At 50.2% G+C, this 20,587-nt stretch overlaps 1 protein-coding gene across 9 annotated transcripts in view; it reads left to right on the top strand.

The window, feature by feature from the left end:
- The window catches only part of PTPRS (protein tyrosine phosphatase receptor type S), a 170,932-nt gene that overhangs the window by 95,863 nt on the left and 54,482 nt on the right, over positions 1–20,587 (top strand). For 4 of the 9 annotated variants that reach the window (XM_033136957.1, XM_033136960.1, XM_033136958.1 and 1 more), the window contains exons 11-18: positions 3,213–3,406; positions 6,309–6,335; positions 8,209–8,326; positions 12,854–13,444; positions 14,271–14,368; positions 14,525–14,781; positions 18,331–18,424; positions 20,224–20,436. In XM_033136957.1, coding sequence (XP_032992848.1) covers positions 3,213–3,406; positions 6,309–6,335; positions 8,209–8,326; positions 12,854–13,444; positions 14,271–14,368; positions 14,525–14,781; positions 18,331–18,424; positions 20,224–20,436 — 1,592 coding nt within the window. The remainder of the gene's footprint in view (positions 1–3,212; positions 3,407–6,308; positions 6,336–8,208; positions 8,327–12,853; positions 13,445–14,270; positions 14,369–14,524; positions 14,782–18,330; positions 18,425–20,223; positions 20,437–20,587) is intronic. The other 5 variants (XM_033136959.1, XM_033136962.1, XM_033136965.1 and 2 more) reach the window with 2 other exon arrangements.

The raw sequence follows: 20,587 nt of genomic DNA on the forward strand, positions 1-20,587 counted from the left end.
CAAAGGCTGCAGGTTAAATCCCCTTACAAGACAGGTGCATACTTCACACTTGCTCCCCTGTAAAGAAAAAATATCTACTTTCCACTGGTGTGTGATTGAGGGCTTAGCTCCATCCGAAGAGCATCCTCCCCTTTATTTCTGCACGAGATTAGCCCGGAGCAGGGACTCATGCAGAGACACAACTCTCTTAGAATAATTCCACCATGTGCGCGTGCATCTGGTCTCACCCTGGCAGGGGGGCCTCGCCTCCCTGCTCCGAGTGGAAATGTATTGGAAAGAGGGGTTGCCGGAGCAATCACCCAGAGGTGCAACAGGCAGCCTTACCCTCCCTGCCTTTCTCCCAACGTGGCTGGGTGTTCGATATGCCGTTAATTAATTCCTAGCGGCGCTTGGTTTGTTTTAAGAGGGCCGTAAATATCCCACTCCCTGCCAAAGACTGAGCGCCCGAAGCCATGTCTGTAACGTGGAAAGATAAACCAATTACAGCGCAGGAGCTTCTGGAACAATTTTAAAAAGAGAGAGAGAGACTTGTGTTAGGATTTAAGGACTATATCGCTGCTTTGTTTGAGATATTCTTTTATCTCCGCATTGTGGCATTTTATTCTGTCAGTGCAGTTTACGTGGGGGGGGACGGCAAAAATAAATCCCTTTGTTGACTGTGCCCAGTTGCAGGGGGTTGGACTAGATGGCCCTTGGGGGTCCCTTCCGAATCTACGATTCTGCAGTTCCGCAAAAAGGCAGCCGGAACCTGAAGCAGGGGACTGAGGGTTTCGAGTGGATCTGGCTTCTTCGCCGTGCGCCGTTCTTTGCAGCGCAATTTGCTTTTTGGCAAATGCTGGAGATGTGCCTCTTTGATTCCTGGGATGCGTGTTTTGAGGGCCCACCCCAACCTGTGATCCCCGCATTGCCGGGGGGTTGGTCTAGATGACCCTTGTCCCCCTTCCAGCTCTCCAGTTCTGCGATTCTTAACAATCCCGCCCCAATCTCCCTCTGGCTGCCGTCCGTTTTTAATTCTGAATTTTCAGTTGTCGCAGCCTGCCCTGGGACATTCCGTTGCTGGTACGGGAAATAAATTTAATAAGAAGAAGGACAATGCTTTATAGCAACGGTTCTCAAACTTCTTTCCCTGGGCCACACTTTCAGAATTATAAATAAATAAATAAATAAATAAATAAATAAATAAATAAGGTTCGCGCAACACCGATTTTTTTGTTTTATTCACAAGAAATACATTTGAAAATAGTAAGTAAGTAAGTTTTATTTACGGCCATTGGCCCAACACATAAAAAATACAATTCCAAAACAACCTATAATATTTAAAACCTTCGCCAGAGGCTGAAACCCTCTGCTCGTTACTAAATAAAAGCACAGACTGTCCGACTATCTATTTTCGCATTTTGGCTCCTAGATTAGTGGGGTTCTCCTGACCATATCAGAGCCCCTTTTTTTCTTCTTTAGAGCTAAGACTCTGTTCAAGTATTTGGCAACAGTGCGTGACATTTGAAAATAAAAACAAACGCCTACTAGTGGTTGATTTTGAAAAGATTATCTATCCATATTCTGAAAATAAATTTTAAAAATTGGTGCTATATTATATTACGCTGAAGTATTTAAATGTTTATTCGATTGTCCTTGAGTCTTCCTACCTAACCTATCATAGAATCCTAGAGTTGGAAGGGACCCCCGATGGTCATCTAGTCCAACCCCCTGCAATGCAGGGATCTCAACTAAATCATCCATGACAGGGGGCCACCCAATCTCTGCTTAAAAACTTCCAAGGAAGGAGAGTCCGTTCCGCTATCAAACAGCTCTTGCTGCCAGAAAGCTCTTCGTGGTGCTTAGTCGGTATCTCCTTTCTTGTAACTTGAAGCCCTGGGTTCGAGTCCTACCTTCCTCCAGAGCAGGAGAAAAGCAAGCTTGTTCCCTCTTCCGTGTCGACAGCCTGCCCACACCCTTCTGAGAGCCGCTGCTTTGCGACTTCCGCTTGGTCGCGACTCCATTAAAGGACGGAAAGGAATTTCAGCATTTTAAAGGCAAGGGGGGCATTGCAAGACCCCCGGAAAAAAGCAAACCCAAACCTCTGCTTTGCAGAGTGGGATTAACTGACTCAGATCGCCAAGGATTCTGGGTGGCCGAGAGAGTATCCTAGCTTAAATCCTGCTTTTGTTTGCCAGCACCCATGGCAGCTCCAGGTTAGGCTGCGACCGTCCCCTAGAGAGCCACCGTTAGTCATCGTCATAGACAGCACCGAGCTACATGAGCCCAACGGCTACTCGTTGTAGACCGCTGTTTCTCAAACCTGCGTCCCCAGCTGCTTTTGGACTACAACTCCCATCACCCTCTAGCTGCCAGGAGCTAGCCAGCAGTGAAACACTTGGTGTCAGCGATCTCTTTATTCAAGGAAACGAGGTCGGCCCAGGAAGCCAGGCCTAGTGAGCGTAGCAACTCGCCCTGGCAAGACCTAGCCCCTAGGAGGCAGCTGCGAGGACTGAAGGCCCCTGCCCTCCCACAGCCTCTCCTTCGGGTCCCTTCCCCAGCAATCTGAGACTTCGCTACCTTATTTGCCTCTGCTCCACTCTTTTCATGCCTCTTCTGGTTCTGGGAGGCCAGCGGGGAGGGTAGCTGGTCGCAGCAGGAAGGAGCCTTCCTCATATCTTGTCTCCTGGTCCCCCTACTCTGAGTCTGGACTGCTCTCTGCCCCGGACTCTTCCTGCTCACTAAACCCCGTTGCCTCTTCAGCTTCCAGCACCTCCTCCTGCTGCTGCCAGTCTTCCCGGGCTATGAGCCTTCTTCCCCTAGGCGTTCCCCAACTGGTGCCTCCCACCACTCCTTTGCATCCAGGCAGCCCGTGACACTACGTAGCAGGACCAGTGGTTGGGGATAGTGGTAGTCCCAACAACTGCTGCAGACCTAAGCTTGAGAACCATGAGGACTAGTGCCTTTAGATGTAAGGGGGAGAGGTTGCAGCTCACTCATACACCTTTGGGACCCTGCACTCCTGAACCGCTGTATTTGCGTAGAAGATAAAATTGGGCTAAGTGGCAAAGAAGCCGGTCTCAGGTCCTTTGAACCCCGGGTGCTTCATGTGAGATTCCCCCCACCCCTCCAAAAAAGTGCAATTTCCTGTGTTAAAGCTGAAACATGCACCTTCTCTCTTTCTTTCTCTCTCTCTTTCTCTGTTCCTCTGGCTCCTTCCTTCTCCTCTCTTTCAGTGCCCAGTGCCCCGCCACGCAAAGTGGAAGTGGAGGTTCTGAATTCGACCGCCATCCAAGTGTTCTGGCGCTCGCCGCTCCAGAACCGCCAGCACGGGCAGATTCGCGGCTACCAAGTACACTACATACGGATGGAGAACGGAGAGGCCAACGGCCTACCCCAGATCAAAGACGTGATGCTGGCTGACGCTCAGGTGAGCACACCTGCTGCTGCTTCTCCTAACGATCCACGATAGCCTAACATCCGTTGTCTACGCGCTCTGCTGACGTCTGGGTTAGGCTACTGCAAGGTGCTAAGTGTGGGGCTGCCCCTTGAAGATGGTTCAGCGCCTGGGCACATAACACCAAGTCCTGGCTGGCACCTAGACTGCACTGGCTAACCATTAGTTTCCTCGTCCAATCCAGCGTTGGTTTTGACCTACAAAGCCTTGTGCAGCTCAGGACCAGCGCCGAGGGCCTTCTGGCGGTTTCCCTCGCTGCGAGAAGCCAAGTTACAGGGAACCAGGCAGAGGGCCTTCTCGGTAGTGGCACCCGCCCTGTGGAACGCCCTCCCACCAGATGTCAAAGAAATAAAACAACTATCTGACTTTTATAAGACATCTGAAGGTTTAGGGAAGCTTTTGGTGTTTGATGTCATATTGTATTTTAATATTTTGTTGGAAGCTGCCCAGAGTGGCTGGGGAAACCCGGCCAGATGAGTGGGGTATAAATATATTATTATTATTATTATTATTATTATTATTATTATTATTATTATTTACCTCCAAGACCGCCTCTCTCCTTATGAACAAACCTGGACCCTGAAATGGTCCTCCGAGGCCCTTATCGAAGGGAGCTCTAGAGCAGAGGTCGGCAACCTCCAGCCCGTGGGCTGGATATGGCCCATGAAGGCCATTTTACCAGCCCACGAGCCGCCCACCAACCGAGCCGCCCACTCAGCAAGCCCCCCGCGCACTGCGCCAAACCAGCGCAGCGTGGGGACTTGCCAAGCGGCGCCGGAAATTGCGCCCGCTCATGCACAGATACTAGAAAACGCATCTGCGCCATTCTCATTATTTTATCAATCACGCTTCCAAATTATATATCCTCCCATGTTACATATTTTCACCTTCTAACATTTATTTATAATACCTTCTTCATTTCTTGTACGCCGTGAGTTATATGTCAATATTCACGTCTTGCATACCTTATCCAAGTATTCTGTAAACTTTCCCCATTCTTTTCTAAACATTTCATCCCCCCTGCTGTCTGACTCTCATTGTCATTTTTGCAATTTCCATATATTCAGTGATTTTCTGTTGCCACTGCTGCACAGTTGGTATTATTTTTAGTTTCCAGACCTGTGCCAGCAGTAGTCTCGCCCCTGTTGTGGCATATAGAAAGAACTTTTGATCAGAATTCTTAATCTCCAGCCCACGGTTTTCGGCGTCTGGGCATGCGCAGAAGCGATTTCCGGCGCCACAGATGTGCGCAGACACGATTTCCGGCATCACGCTGCTCATGTCCGGCCCACGGACGCTCTCTGTGGGCTTGATCCAGCCCATGGCCTGATAACCTTGCCGATGCCTGCTCTAGAGGGTGGCAACATGAGAACAGGCCTTTTCAGTGATGGGTCCCCGCTTGTGGAAATGCTCTCCCCAGAGAGGCTCACCTGTCGGCATCATTGTCTACTTTTAGTCAACAAGGCAAAAGCATTTTCCCCACCACGCTTCGGCTCTTAGTTATCTGCAGCCTCTTGTTAGTGGGCGGGGTGTTTTAACCCTGCCTTTCAAAAGAGAATTAAAAAAAAAAAATGAATGGGTTTCAGATGTTGATACGCTCTGTTTCATATGGCTTTTAACGTTATGTGCTTTGATTATTTATTGTGAGCGCTTTGAACTGTTTTGGTAAGGGGGGGGGGAGCTCTTCCTAAATAAAGGTGAAACTCGAAAAATTAGAATATCGTGGAAAAGTCCATTTGTGTAAGCAATTGTTTTCATCAGCTACTGGAGTTTAATATATGAGATAGACTCATGGCATGCAAAGCGAGATACGTCAAGCCTTTGCTTGTTATAATTGTGATGATTATGGCGCGCAGCTGATGAGAACCCCAAAGTTGAGCTTGTTAATTTGGGCAAAACAAAATCGAAAATTCTTTCTAGTAGCACCTTAGAGACCAACTGAGTTTGTTCCTGGTATGAGCTTTCGTGTGCATGCACACTTCTTCAGATACACTTCTTCAGGTATCTGAAGAAGTGTGCATGCACACGAAAGCTCATACCAGGAACAAACTCAGTTGGTCTCTAAGGTGCTACTAGAAAGAATTTTCGATTTTGTTTTGACTATGGCAGACCAACACGGCTACCCACCTGTAATTGTTAATTTGGGGTTCTCATCAGCCGCACGCCATAATCATCACAATTATAACAAGCAAAGGCTTGGCATATCTCGCTTTGCATGCCGTGAATCTATCTCGTATATTAGTTTCACCTTTTGAGTTGAATTACTGAAGGAAACGAACCTTTCCACGATATTCCAATTTTTCGAGTTTCACCTGTATGTTGGTGGTTAAACCTGGGGTGCAAGGCAAGATGCGCTCTGCCTGCATCAAATACAAGTTGCCTTTCTGCTGAGCCTGACCCCTGGTCCTTTTGGCTCAGCATCGTCCACACTGACTGGAACCAGCTGTCCAGGGTTTCAGGCAGGGACTGCATGCAAACAGGTGCTCTAACCACTGAGCAACATCCCACCGCGGCCCTCCCCCCCCCCGAAAACAAACCTTTCTCCTTGAAAATGTTCCACGCTCCAAAAAGGGTTGTTGTGTCCCTCCCCAGTTGGCTCTGCCACTGTTATCCAGGGTCCTACGTAAGAATAAAAAAAAATTAGGTGGAGTGGGGGAACCCAAAAGTCATCTAGTCCAACCCCCCCCCCCAGTAGTGCATCCTACTAACCTCATCGCTCCTTGGACCTTCCCCCCTCTTCACGGGCTTCCGAGAAGCGGGCTGTTTTGCTTCCGAACTGCTCCCCTGCAAACTTTCTCTCTCTCTCTCTCTTTCTCTTACACGTTTCTCTTTCCTCTCTCTTTCTGTCCTTAACCGCATACCCTCATTTGCTCAGTGGGAAACCGATGACACTGCAGAATACGTAAGTACGGACTCTTCCTTTGTCCGGGTGACCCTTTCGCTCTGCTCCCTCTCCTCCCACCCCCCTTTCCCTTCCGTTGGTGATTTTATGGCATTTGTGGACTTCGACTTTCGCCCTTTTTTCTCTTCCCGTGCCCTGTTCTGGAAGTTTCCCTTGCATCTCTGTTCCCCCCGTGCAGAAAGCAGCTTCTGTCCGCTATCATCTTTGATGTCTCTCCTAATTTGTAACTCTCAAAAGCGGCTTGCAACCACACTACCTGTACAGTCTGGGGCAAATGTGGCCCTCCAGACCTCTCTTCCTGGCCCAGGAAGCTCTCCCCAGGCGGCAGCAGCAGCAACCCCTCACCAGCCCTGATTCACACTCCCCTTCGATGTTTTTTCCCGAGCGCTTCTTGGGAAGCGTAGTTTGGAATTTGTTCGCGCTCCTTGCTTGCATGGAGGATAGAAAGGGGAAAGTAGCCAAGTGTCCAAAGGTGGTGTTTGTTAGTTGGGTCCGCCTTCTTTGGCAGATTGCACTGCCCACCACTGACTAGTGGCCCCCTAAGGTCGCCCGGGAGAAAATGCTGCCAGTGTCCGATTCTCCTGTTCTGTCCCGGGGCCACATCGGGCAGAATCTCCCTCCCACCTCCTCCGTGGCAAGCCAGCTGGGCCTCTCTTAGCCCATGGCAGAAGCCCCCTTTCATTTGCTGGGAAATATGGGGAGGGGGCAGTTAAGCCCCAGCCCAAAGAATTAATCACAAGACCACACCACAGGAATAGGAATAATTTTATTGGGCAAGTACCAACATACTTGGAATTTTGCTTCGGCTGCATTGCAATCTAAACGTACCTTACACAACACTATTCCACCCACAATACAATAACACAGCAAAGGAACCCCACCCATAACTGGCCTCCCCTTCCACTACGAATTTAACAATTTAATGGCGCAAGGGAAGAAACTGTTCCTGTGCCTAGCCGTTTTTGTATATAAAGCCCTGTAGCGACGTCCAGGTGGGAGTAAATCAAACAGATGGTGACCGGGATGCAAAGGATCTGCGACAATTCCCTCTGCTCTCTTCCTAACTCAGGCACAAAATTTGAATGGCAATGCCCATTAACTTTGGGTTCCCGGCCCCCTCAAACATTTAATTGGGGACCTCCGCTGCTGTGCTTGCTGCCCTGCTCCCCACCCCTCCCGTCTCTGAAACAAGGGAGTGGGCCCAGCACTTGGATGTCGCTTAGCCCATGGCAGGGAGACCGTGCCTTGAGCTGAAGGGGCAGTACCCCAAAACAGCTGCATTCACAGTCCAAAAAGGCACCCCCTGCCTGGAATAAAAGCGTCCCCCTCCCCAGCACACATGCATCCTCTTCCAGAGGGGAGGGGTGCATGGCGTTTGCACGTGAAAAAGGAGGTTTTTAATCTCCTGGAAGCTGCTGGGTTCTCTTTTCCCTCCCCTCTCCTGCGAGACTCTGGACTCCTTTGAAGAACCCGGCAGAGCGTTTTGACAGCAGAAGCATTTTTCTGCCGAGGTAGAGGGAGAGATGCTGGAAGGCAGATGGAGGAGCAAAGGCCCCCCCTCTCTCTCTCGGCTGCATGTTTTGCATAAAGAGGATTCCTCAGAGCCGCTTGTGTGTGTGTGTGTGTGTGTTTTCGTAGCTAAACTGTGTGCATTTCCTTCCCGCAACCTCGCAACCCCTTCTTTCCCTTCTTCTTCTCTCGCTTGCGTTGTGTCGTGTTCCCTGCATGGTTCACTGTTGTTGGTCCCCAAACACACACACACACCATTGCCACCGCCAAGCTCAAAGTGTTCTGCCTTCGATATTTAAAAGGGTAAAAATCTCTCTCTCTCTCTCTCTCTCTCTCTCTCCTTCTCTTGGATTGCCGGCTCCAGGAAATGATCATCGCTGGGCTGCAACCAGAGACTGCCTATTCCATCACCGTGGCTGCCTACACGATGAAAGGAGACGGCGCCCGCAGCAAACCCAAGGTGGTCGTGACCAAGGGGGCAGGTGAGCATCCCTAGGAGGGTAATACCGCCAGCCTTCTTTGCAGAGCTGTCCAATAATAATAAAAAAATACAGCACATTAAAGTAGTATAACGCATTCCAGTTTATAGCTAGAGACATTGGTTGTTGTTGTTTTTAATTACTCTAATCCCCACCATTTGTGAATTTCTCCAAAATTCACACCAACCAGTAAATAACAGATACGGATTTAAAAGGATGGACTTTAGCACTCATTCTCAAGGCATGAAGACTTCAACAGGAACTCTTTATTGTATGAAGGGCACATGTACAACCCTGGCAGGCACAGTGTGGTTTTTCATTTCCCTGCCATTCTGTCCACTCCATACAACCCTTCCCTCCCACCCCAGACCAGTTTTTCTTGTCGTTCAGTCGTGTCCGATTTTTCGTGACCCCACGGACCAGAGCACGCCAGGCACTCCTGTCTTCCACTGCCTCCCGCAGTTTGGCCAAACTCATGTTAGTCGCTTCGAGAACACTGTCCCACCATCGCATCCTCTGTCGTCCCCTTCTCCTTGTACCCTCCATCTTTCCCAACATCAGGGTCTTTTCCAGGGAGTCTTCTCTTCTCATGAGGTGGCCAAAGTACTGGAGCCTCAACTTCAGGATCTGTCCTTCTAGTGAGCACTCGGGGCTGATTTCTTTGAGAATGGATAGGTTTGATCTTCTTGCAGTCCATGGGACTCTCAAGAGCCTCCTCCAACACCAGAATTCAAAAGCATCAATTCTTCGGCGATCAGCCTTCTTTATGGTCCAGCTCTCACTTCCGTACATCACTACTGGGAAAACCATAGCTTTAACTATACGGACCTTTGTCGGCAAGGTGATGTCTTTGCTTTTTAAGATGCCGTCTAGGTTTGTCATTGCTTTTCTCCCAAGAAGCAGACCAGTTACCCCTCATATTTAATCCTCAGCTTTAGTCTGGAGCAACTGCTTTTACTTACACACGTGGGGCCGGAAGGTGCTTTCCTCCCAAGATGCATCAGTGCTTCGCTGGACAGTTGAGCTGCCCTCGCAGTTAGCCTTCATAGTCCTTAAACCCGTATTTCTAAATGCACCCTTTAGTGATAAGGGTTGCACTGTTGCACAGAGGCAGCCGCAGGATGCTTTCTTTTCTGTTTTTAAAATCATTTCAAAATATATCGTTTTGACATAATGACCCAAAAGTCATAGAATCATAGAGTTGGAAGAGACCACAAGGGCCATCCAGTCCAACCCCCTGCCAAGCAGGAAACACCAGGAAAGTGCAGCGCCAGGGTATCACCCCATGCCATATACAAAGCAAGCGATGAAATAGGAAGCGAAAGAAATGGTAGCACCCCATTATCAACCAAGACACCCACATTTCCCAAAGGGGGGGGGGCGTGGATGGTGAACGTTGAGCGCCTGGGTTTGAAGCGTAGGAAATAAAAATCCCACTCGGTGCTGTAAGTGCAGGGAGGGATTGCCTAGAAGCTCACGAGAGGGATTGGCTAGAACGGGCACGTCCAACAGGTAGATCGTGATCTACCAATAGATCACTGGACGTCTTGTGGTAGGTCACTGGTAGATCACTGGCTCCCCCCCCCAAAGAAGCTCAACAACTTTGACTCCCCTAAAAAAAGCTCAACTTTTTTGCCTTGCACCCCCCAAAAAGTGGGGCTTTCCTCCTCTGTCAAACAAGCTCAACATCTTTGACCTGAACCCCTAAAAATGGGCCTTCCTCCTTCCTAAAAGCTCAACAACTTTGACCTGAACCCCCAGAAAGGGGGTAGATCACTGCCAGTTTTTAACTCTGTGAGTAGATCGCAGTCTCTTGGGAGTTGGCCATCCCTGGGCTAGAAGATAAGGATTCTGATTGGTGTGAAGCTGAGGATTCTGATTGGCTAGAAAATAAGGATGTAGATTGGCTAGACGATCAGGATCCTGATTGGTGTGAAGCTGAGGATTCTGATTGGCTAGAAAATAAGGATGTAGATTGGCTAGATGGTCAGGATCCTGATTGGCTAGAAGATCAACATTCTGATTGGCTAGAAGATCAACATTCTGATTGGCACGAAGCTGAGGATTCTGATTGGCTAGAAAATAAGGGTGTAGATTGGCTAGAAGATCAAGATTCTGATTAGCTAGACTATGACGAGTACGATTGGCTAGAAGATTACTAGTGTGATTCACTAGACAACTAGACCTTCCAGGACACTCCCCCGCAAAAAAATCATCTTTTGTGAAGATTTATCTTCGTGTATTTCTCTCCTCCTCCTCCTCCTCCTCCTCCTCCTCTTCTTTCTAGATCTTATTTCATTGCCTCTGGGTTTGTCCATCCATCCATCACCTAAGGAGTATTTCTCCAGCAGATAAGCACTTATCCAAGAACTCGTTCCATTTAGCTTCAGATTGGCAATTTGTTTTCTTTCTTTTTTTAAAATCCTAATTTGGGGAAATTGCTTCTTTCCCTTGCCCAATCTTTCAAATGGGTCTTTGGCAGTCTTTTACCTGCTTTGTGCTGCTCAGTCAATAATTCACATTTTGGTAAAGGGAAAACAATCTCCCAGGCTCATATCATCCCCGGAGCTCACAGGGTGTCTTGGGGGTCCCTCTCAGCCAAACCTGCCTCACAGGGGGCTGGGAGAAAGAACCGTCCTTGCGTACGGAAATGCCAAGCTCAACCCCTGGCATCTCAAGATAGTAGGTGATAAGTGGGGGACACCCTTCTTTGCCCATTGCAGCAATGCTGGAGAGTAATTGTTGGTCAGAAGTAGGCAATCCTGGACAAGCAGGTGATCTCGAGTCCCAGTTTCGGCCCCTCCAGATGTCCTTTAAAAAAAAAAAAGTGTGCATTCATGATGATTCGTGCTCAGGGCAGTAGCACACAATCCTGCAAAACGTTTGGGGGGGGCGGTCACACTGCGGTGAATATCCAATACCCTCCCTGCCGAAATCCTGTAACGTTTCATCCTGCAGATAACTCTGGTTCATTTTTCTCCTGATTTTGCAGTGCCATAGCTTCTCAGGGCAGCAACAAAGCGGTGTCATAACTGGGGGAGCCATTGCACAGCGGACAGTTAAAGCAGGGTAGATCCACCACTGGGGGTAAAGGGGGCCCCTGACCATTAGGTCCAGTCGTGTCCGACTCTGGGGTTGCGGCGCTCATCTCGCTTTACTGGCCGAGGGAGCCGGCGTTTGTCCGCAGGCAGCTTCCGGGTCATGTGGCCAGCATGACAAAGCCGCTTCTGGTGAACCAGAGCAGCGCATGGAAACGCCGTTTACCTTCCCGCCGGAGTGGTACCTATTTATCTACTTGCACTTTGACGTGCTTTCGAACTGCTAGGTTGGCAGGAGCAGGGACCAAGCAACGGGAGCTCACACCATTGTGGGGATTCGAACTGCCGGCCTTCTGATCAGCAAGCCCTAGACTCTGTGGTTTAACCCACAGCGCCAGCTAGGTCCCTTAGATCCACCACTGAGGCACTGCTATTTTGTCAAGAACGTGTTGCAGGGAGACCCAGCCAGATAGGCAGGGTACAAATAATAAATTATTATTCTTATAAAACAAATCCTGAACCATCTTGGAAGGGGCGTTTTCCTCCCTAAGAGAGCGAGAATAGGGAGTGCCCATCTCCACTATACGTTGAAAGCAGTGCCATATCACTTTAAACAGCCATGGCTTCCCCCCCCCAAAGGATTCTGGGAACTATAGTTTGTTATGGGTGCTGAGAGGCCCTTCTGTCCCAAAATAGGTTTCTGCATTAGCTCTTCACTTCTCTAAGGCCCCGTATAAGCCATACCTTTAAAGCAGGATAAAACCACTTCAAACAGTCATGACTCCTCCCCCCCAAAGGATTCTGGGAAGTGTAGTTTGTTCAGAGTGCTGGAATTTGTTAGGCAACCCCTGCCTCCTCTCACAGAGCCCATCCTTGGCCGTCTAAAATTCTCATTTCTTTAAACTGGCCGTCTGTGGGATAGCTCAGTCGGTAGAGCATGAGACTTAATCTGAGGGCTGCGAGTTCGAGCCCCAAATTGGGCAAAAGATTCCTGCATTTTTGCACATTCCCGTACACTTCTGTGATTCCATGGGAGGAGGAGGAGGTGTCGGAAGCAGAAGAGGTAACGGGGCTTAGTGAGCAGGGAGAGGCTATGGCAAAGAAAAGTGCAGAAGCAGGGAAGGAGGGAGACCAAGAGGTAGAGAGGAAGTCCGTCTGGTGAAGAGTCACGGATTTCTCTCCCTCCTGCTGCAACCAGCTCCCCTCCCTCTGGTCTGACAGAACCAGGAGAGGCATGAAAAGGGCGGAGGAGAGGTTGGCTGCATGCAGGCATAGTCTCTGATTGCCTGGAAAAAGCCCTGGAGAGGAGGGGGCTTTGGCAGCTGTGGGGAGGCGAGGACTTTCAACTCAACCTCCTGCTGTGCTCATTAGGTCTGACATCCCACCAAGCCAGTGCAGGTCGTGTTTTTGCTCATCGAGAGTTAACTCGCACGGTGTGCAATTTACTGCTGCCTCTCCTCCTGACCTGGTCTGCCTCTCTACTGTTCTCAAGTCCCAGGGAAGCCGATCCTGTCCGTCCACCCGACTCAAGAAAACGCCCTGCTGGTCAAGTGGGAGCCTCCTCTGGACGCAGAGGGTCAGGTGCTGGGCTACCGCTTGCAGTTCGGCCGCAGGGACATTGACCCCTTGGCGACGCTGGAATTCTCCTCGGAGGAGGACAGGTACACCGCCACCAGCATCCACCGAGGGGCCACGTACGTCTTCAAGCTGGCCGTCAAAAGCCGGTCCGGCTTCGGGGAGGAAGCGGTCCAGGAGCTCACCATCCCAGAAGACGTGCCCAAGGGCTACCCGCAGATCCTCGAGGCCAGCAACGTCACCTCCAAGTCTGTGCAGTTCCACTGGATGCCCCCTGTCCTGGCCGAGCAGAACGGGGTCATTGTCAAGTATACCGTGGCTTACCGAGAGGCCGCCTCCTCCGGGAGCCCGCAGGAGAAAGAGCTCCCTCCGTCTCCCGAGAACTCGTACACGCTGAACGGCCTCAAGCCCAACACGGCCTACGATGTTAAAATCCGTGCCCACACCAGTAAAGGTCCCGGGCCGTACAGCCCTTCTGTCCAATACCGGACGTTCCTCCTGGACCAAGGTAGGACTTGCCGGCTTCTCCACGGTGACTCTCTCTCCCTGTATCCTGAGCCGCTTCCGGGAGGCAGAGAAGTAAAATAAAACAAACAAACAAACAAAAAAAACAATAAACAAAAAGCGATTAAAAATGACATAAAAACTAAAAACACAAAGTCTCGCAAATCAAAAGCCATTAAGCTCCCCGCTGGCTTGGAGGACAGGCGTGTGAGTACGTTCCTTTAAAAAAAAAATCAAAATTAGAAAGGCAGGTGGCTTCTCTCTGCCTTCGGCAGGTAAGTCCTCTTTCCTCTTTCTTCCGAAAGTCAAGTCCAGACAGTCCTCCTTGATTGACAGCTGGGCGGAGCAGTCGCTATCACAGGTGGGAGGAGCCTTTACTTCTGCTTTCTCTCATTCGCTTTCTCTTTTTCTCTTTCTCTTTCTCTCTCTCTCTCTCTCTTTTTTCCAAACCGCAAAACAGGGGAAGGGGAGATAAACGAAACACGAGCCCCACGTGTGTGTGTGTGTGTGTGTGTCCGTCCCCCGGGCAGAGACCCTTTTCTCCTCAGCAGCCAATCAGGAGCTACGTAGCCTGTTTTCACGGGGCGGGCACAGGGAGGAGGGGCGGGTCCCGTTGTGTGATGTCGTGGCGCCAGGGTTGGGTGCGGGATGGAGCAGAACGGAACGGGCGACCTTCCTGGGCGGAAGCCGTAGCGTTGTGTATTTCGGAAGGCATTGCCGATCGGTTGGAAGGTGCTTCTTGCCGGTTGTTTTGGAATTCCAAAATGTGGCTCTTTTCACCCCGTCTCCCTCGCTCTCCGCCTCCCCCTCACTGCTTTTCTTTCCCACAGTTTTCCCCAAAAACTTCAAAGTGAGGATGGTGACCAAGACGTCGGTCCTCCTAGGATGGGAGTTCCCCGAGAATTACAATTCTGCCGTTCCGTACACGGTACAGATTTATATTTACGTTTGGGGAGCGTTGCGCTACCTGTCGGGGTGGGTAGGGGGTGGGGGGAACCCCTCTTTCACCCCGAGGTTCACGTTCCCTCACTTGCCAACCTCTCGTAAATCTCAATTTGCTTCTCCCCCGCCCCCCGAACTTCAGATCCAGCACGAGGGCAAAGAGATCGAGGTGGACGGCCGTGCCACCAAGAAGCTCATCACGAACCTGAGACCTCACATGTCGTACAAGTTCATCCTGAAAGGTCCCAAGGGCACTTTGGGGAACCTCCAACAGCAGGTGGAGGTTTCGACGGCAGCCAACCTGCTCAGCCGGAAGCCGGAGGTGACCTACAGACACGACATGGACGGCAGCATCGTGGTGAACCTGCCGGAAGTAAAAGGCTCAGATTCACCAGCGCAGTACGTAAAAGTAACGGGGAGGTCAAGCAACCTGCAGCCCACAAGACTGGTTTCACGTAGCTCCCTGCCAGGGATTTTAATGTATTTATTTCTGAATAATAATGATGATAACAATATAAAAAATTATTTCCAGTAGCACCTTAGAGACCAACTAAGTTTGTTCTTGGTATGAGCTTTCGTGTGCATGCACACGAAAGCTCATACCAAGAACAAACTTAGTTGGTCTCTAAGGTGCTACTGGAAATAATTTTTTATTTTGTTTTGACTATGGCAGACCAACACGGCTACCCACCTGTAACTGATGATAACAATGTCACGCTGGAGTAAGAGGTGGGGAATTAAACACATTGCCGAGTTCCCCCCCAAAAAATAGACCAGAGGCAATTGTATTTCATCCATCAGAGCTTTACTGCTACTGAAGGCAAATGAGCATAATGGTCACAAATCCAAGACATTCAGGATTGGCCCTGTCCCCATAAGAAATCCAGTTGCAGCAGACTTAAAACTTATAATAAGACTAAACCTTAACACTATAGCATACAGAACACCGCACCAGAACAAAGAGATAGAAAGAGAAAGGTAAGTAAAAACCAGTCCCCTTCTGGGCTATTATAGTCAGCATGACTGTGATGGCCTGGGAGTCAGACTCAGATGCTGAACCTGAGGGATCCCGGCCTGCACAGGAGTCCCCGCCTCCAGAACCAGCTGAGCCGGGGCCAGGGCTTGAGCCTGAAGGATCCCCACCTGTGCTGGATCCCCAGGTGCAGGCATCAGCAGAGTCTGCTCTGGCTCCTGATGGGAGGGAGGACCCATTGCCTGCAGGTGCTCCACTCCCAGCCTCTTCAGAGGACGCTGAGGCAGCCCCTGGGTCCAGTAACCCACCAGCCTCTCCTGAGCTGCAGAGGCTCAGGACAGAGAGGCGAAGAGAGCTAAGTGCTTACAGGAGGAGTGCTCGCCTCCAGGCCTGGAGGAGAGGCGAGTCTCCAGAGGATCGGGGCCGCCCTAAGCATAGGGCCAGATAAAAGCCAGCCAGACCCAGCCCAAGTTGCGTGAGCAACTTAGCTGCAAATATATGCTTGACCTGCAACCTTGTGCCTGCACCTGCCTTGGACCTTGACCTGCTCCCTGCCTTGCTCCCCGCCGGACTGACCTCCTTTGGACCCCTAGACCCAGGACTGGACTTGGACCTCGCTTCACGGACAAGCCACCGGGCCCAGCACAATGACCTTGACAGAAAGAGATAACGGAACCAGTTGAAACCAGCTGCCGTAGCTTCTCTGAAGCGATAACCCAAACAAGAATCTTCTTTCACATAGAGAAGAAACCTTCCAGAACTAAATAGAACAGGAAAGATCTCTACACATCAGATCATTATTTACTGTACTAAGAAATGCAAACAGACAACTAATAATAATCTAATTATTAATATGCCGCCCATCTGGGGATATGCCGTTATCTGGGGAACCGGGTTCGCTTCCCCACTCCTCCACATGCAGCTGCTGGGTGACCTTGGGCTAGTCGCACTTCTCTCTGAAGTCTCTCAGCCCCACTCACCTCACAGAGTGTTTGTTGTGGGGGAGAAAGGGAAAGGAGAATGTTAGCCGCTTTGAGACTCCTTCAGGTAGTGAAAAGCGGGATATCAAATCCAAACTCCTCCTTCTTCTTCTTCTTCTTCTTCATCTGACCAGGGTGCCTCAGCCACTCTGGCGGGCTCCAGGCAAAATATTACAAAGATAAATTGCCCTATATCCCCCCACTTTTTTTTTTAAGTTGTGGGATATTTTATCGGCTTTATAATAAAACGACACTCGATTTGATTTAATACTTCTATTCCGCTTTCCCAACAACAAATGTTGAGCCCGAAGTGGCTCACGGGAACCGCAACAGCATTGAAACACACAGAGAGAGACAGACACACACATACACACACACACATTGCAATCACTATGCTATCAAACGTATTAACATATAAATAAAGCAAATTTGTCAAGATGATTAATACAAATCAGTGGAGTTATAGTAATTCGAGGTATCGGAAAACATCGAAAGTCAGTCGTTGAAATGATTCATACGACTCAGTGGAGCCGTGGTAATTCAACATGGATCAACTTCAGTAGGGCTTGTGGAGTGTCGCAGGCTTGTTTGATTTGTCCGCTTGTTTTATTTGCTTCATAAAATGCACTGTATTTTTCGCTCCATAAGACGCACTTTTTTCCTTCTAAAAGTAAGGGGAAATATCTGTGCGTCTTATGGGGCGAATGGTGGTCCCTGGAGCTGAATTGCCCAGGGACCAAAAGAGGATCATGCTTTTTATTTTGCAATGAGAAAAGGGGGGGTTGAAAGGACCCCGCTCAGCAGCTGATCAGCAAGAGATCGGGAGAGAGATAAGAGTCCCCGGCTCCCTTTCAGCCCCGCCCTCCTTTGTTGAATGTGCTGCAGAGGGAGGTTGTTTGTTTCCCCAGCGACATGGGACTGGCTGATTAGATTGTCTGGAAACTGTAGAAAAGGCTCCCTTTCCTTTAGAAGCTGCAGAAATGTGAGTTGAACTCCATAAAAACGGGGCTTTTCCTCTTTGCTTTTCCCCCTTTGCAAAAGGAGCTTTGCTTTCCCCCCTTTGCAGAAAACCCTCTGCAAAACTTTTAGCTGATCCTCAAAAAACCAGGGCTTTTCCCTTTGTGAAAAAAGCTGCAAAACTTTGAGCTGATCCTCAAAAAAACAGGGCTTTTCCCTTTGCAAAAAAAGCTGCACAAATTTGAGCTGATCTTCAAAAAAACAGGACTTTTAGAGGAGGAAGACCAGAAAAATATTTTTTTTCCTTGTTTCCTCCTCTAAAAACGAGGTGCACCCTATGGTCCAGTGCGCCCTATGGAGCGAAAAATACGGTCAGATGGGAAACCCTCCCCCAAGCAGTTTTACAAAAGAGTGGGGGGACACACACACAATATGACCTCATCACACACAAAAATTACAGCTGTAATTTAAAATCTACAGAAAGTTAAATTTGGTAGCAGCTTTTGAATAAACTCTGTAAATGAAGGTTAAATGGGTTAAAATAGATATATATACATACAAAGGTAAAGGGACCCCTGACCATTAGGTCTGGCCGCGGACGACTCTGGGGTTGCGGCGCTCATCTCGCTTTACTGGCCGAGGGAGCCGACGTACAGCTTCCGGGTCATGTGGCCAGCATGACTAAGCCGCTTCTGGCGAACCAGAGCAGCACACGGAAACGCATCACACAATTGACTCGTGCTAAGCTTGACTGCAGCATTGCCTCTGCATTTGAGGGATAGCTCAGTCGGTAGAGCGTGAGACTCTTAATCCCAGGGTGGTGGGTTTGAGCCCCACGTTGGGCGAAAAAATCCCTGCGTTGCAGGGGGGGCTGGACTAGATGAACCCCGTGGAGCCTTCCAGCTCTTAAAATTCCATGGTATTTAATTCCAGCTTTAACCATTTATTTCTTAGCTAGGTTGGTGCTCCGCTGCTGTTCTCTCTTTCCCTTTTAGCCCGTTCCCCATCTCAGTTCCTTCTCCTTTCCCAATCCGCCAGGGCATACTACATCGTGGTTGTCCCCCTGAAGAAATCCAAAAGCGGCCAGTTCCAGAACATATACCACAGTCCGGAAGAGATGGACTTGGAGGAGGTGAGTGACAGCCGTCGTTCATGTACCCCGCACCCCGGCCCTCTTGTGTACGCTCGGGGTTGGCCCAGGACATCTCCCAGAATCCTCTTGGGTAGATCAAAGAATCTTCCGAAGCTCTATGACAGTGGGGGGCAGTGGGATAACTTAGGGGGTGCAAAGAGGCGGGGGGGCCCCGCTGGAGCAATCAACGACTACCAGACTTTGAACAGCTGGTATCACTCCATCAAGTTCATCCGGTTTGTTGAATTCATTCAACTCGCTTTTGAATAAATGTGCAATTAAATGTTGCTGTTCTGGATTTTCTTTCGCTGTTCTCCTTTTCAGTGGGTTCTGCAAACCGCTATTCTGAACAATGCTTTTTTTTAATAGGTAGTAGGGGGAACTGGGGGTGAGTTTATGGAACCAGGGGGTGGGAGCAGCAAAAAAAAGTTTGGGAAGCACTTCTCTAGGACCTCAGCAAATGTCGGAGGAAGTCAACCCCGAATATTTACAGGGGCCTACAAACTTGTGAGTCTGTCCTTTACTCTCCACCCTCCCCCTGCGGTGGGTAGAATCAGCCCAGCAGAAACTTTTCCATGGGGGTGAGGAGAAAAGAGTCTACCGCACCTCGAAACCTGCATGTTTCTAGCTGTGGGCACTCACAAGTTTCCAGACCTCATTGCCGCAGGGAGAAGATTTGAAAGTGGTGCACAGGGAAGTTTTAAGGAGAGCTTGGGACAGGTTGCCGCGGGGTGGCAAAGGGGAGCTTCTGCCCTCTGGGTGCTGCAGAACTACAACTCCCATCATCCATAGCCCGCATGGGCAGTTGCCAAGGATGATGGGAGTTGTAGTTCAGCAACAAGCAGAGGCCCAAAAATGCCCCCCCAACACATGGCTTGGAAGGAACTTCCATAGCGGTGTGGAGGACCCACACATTTTCAAATACAAACCCTCTTCCAGGGGCATATTTAGGCGCAGCTAACGTTTGGTCTTTGGTCACGGGTTCTTCCAAAGAATTGTAAAGTTGGAAGGGACCCCCGAGGGTCATCTAGTCCAACCCTCCGCAACACAGGAATCTCAGCACGGGGTCCCCCATCCAATTGGAAACCTCACCGGGCCCTGCTTAGCTTTGCAAACGCGCTAGCGGTTTTATTGCTGCACTGCTAGGAAGGTCTGTGCCGTTGTGCCCTTGAGGGATAGGTCAGCACGAGACTCTTAAATCTCAAGGTCGTGGGTTCGAGCCCCACGTTGGGTGAAAGATTCCTGCATTGCCTGGAGTTGGGACTAGATGATCCTCAGGGTCCCTTCCAACTATGTGAAGAAGGATTTATATCGGCGGGGGTGGAGGATATGTTGGTCTCAGTAAACCAGAGGTCGGCAACCTAAGGCGCATGGGCCGGAAACGGCCCCTGAGGGTCGCTTAACCGGCCCATGAGCCGCCCCCAAACCGAGCCGCCCACTCGGCGAGTCCCCACGCACTGCACTAAACCAGCGCAACGCGGGGACTCTTCCGCGGCTCCGGAAATCACTTCTGTGCATGCCCAGGCGCCAAAAATTGCCTCTGCGCAGGCGTGATTTCCCGCATCGTGCTACACCGGCCCGGCCCACGGAGGATCTCCGAAGGAGTGATCCGGCCCATTCCCGGTAAGCCTTGCCGACCCCTGCATCAAACACTGTCCAGACCCTTATATTTTCTTCTGAGAGAGGCTGGGAGAGTTTAATAAAGGAGAAGAAACTTTCGTGCACCTGGAGGCGTCTGTCATGCCTTCCTCTCAACCTCTGTGGTGCCTTGCTTGGCTGATTTGAACCTCCTTCCCCAGTTGATTCAGATCTCCCGGCTGCAACGCCGTAGCCTCCGCCACTCCCGCCAGCTCGACCTCCACAAACCCTACATCGCGGCCCGCTTCAACACCCTGCCCCCCTACTTCATCCTCGGGGACATGAAGCGCTATGACGGCTTCGAGAACAGAGCCCTGGAACCCGGTCAGAAGTATGTCACCTTCGTCCTGGCTGTGCTGCGGGCATCCGATTCGGTGAGTCCTCTCCCGCTTCTGAATTTTGCTTTGCACGTAATGCTCCCGATTCTCTCGACTCAAGACGGGTTGCATCCGATGTAAGTTCGAATCCCCGCGACGGGGTGAGCTCCCGTTGCTCTGTCCCAACCTCCTGCCAACCTAGCAGTTC

Source organism: Lacerta agilis, chromosome 18 (assembly GCF_009819535.1).
Source record: "Lacerta agilis isolate rLacAgi1 chromosome 18, rLacAgi1.pri, whole genome shotgun sequence".
In the NCBI taxonomy this organism is placed as follows: Eukaryota; Metazoa; Chordata; class Lepidosauria; order Squamata; family Lacertidae; genus Lacerta; species Lacerta agilis.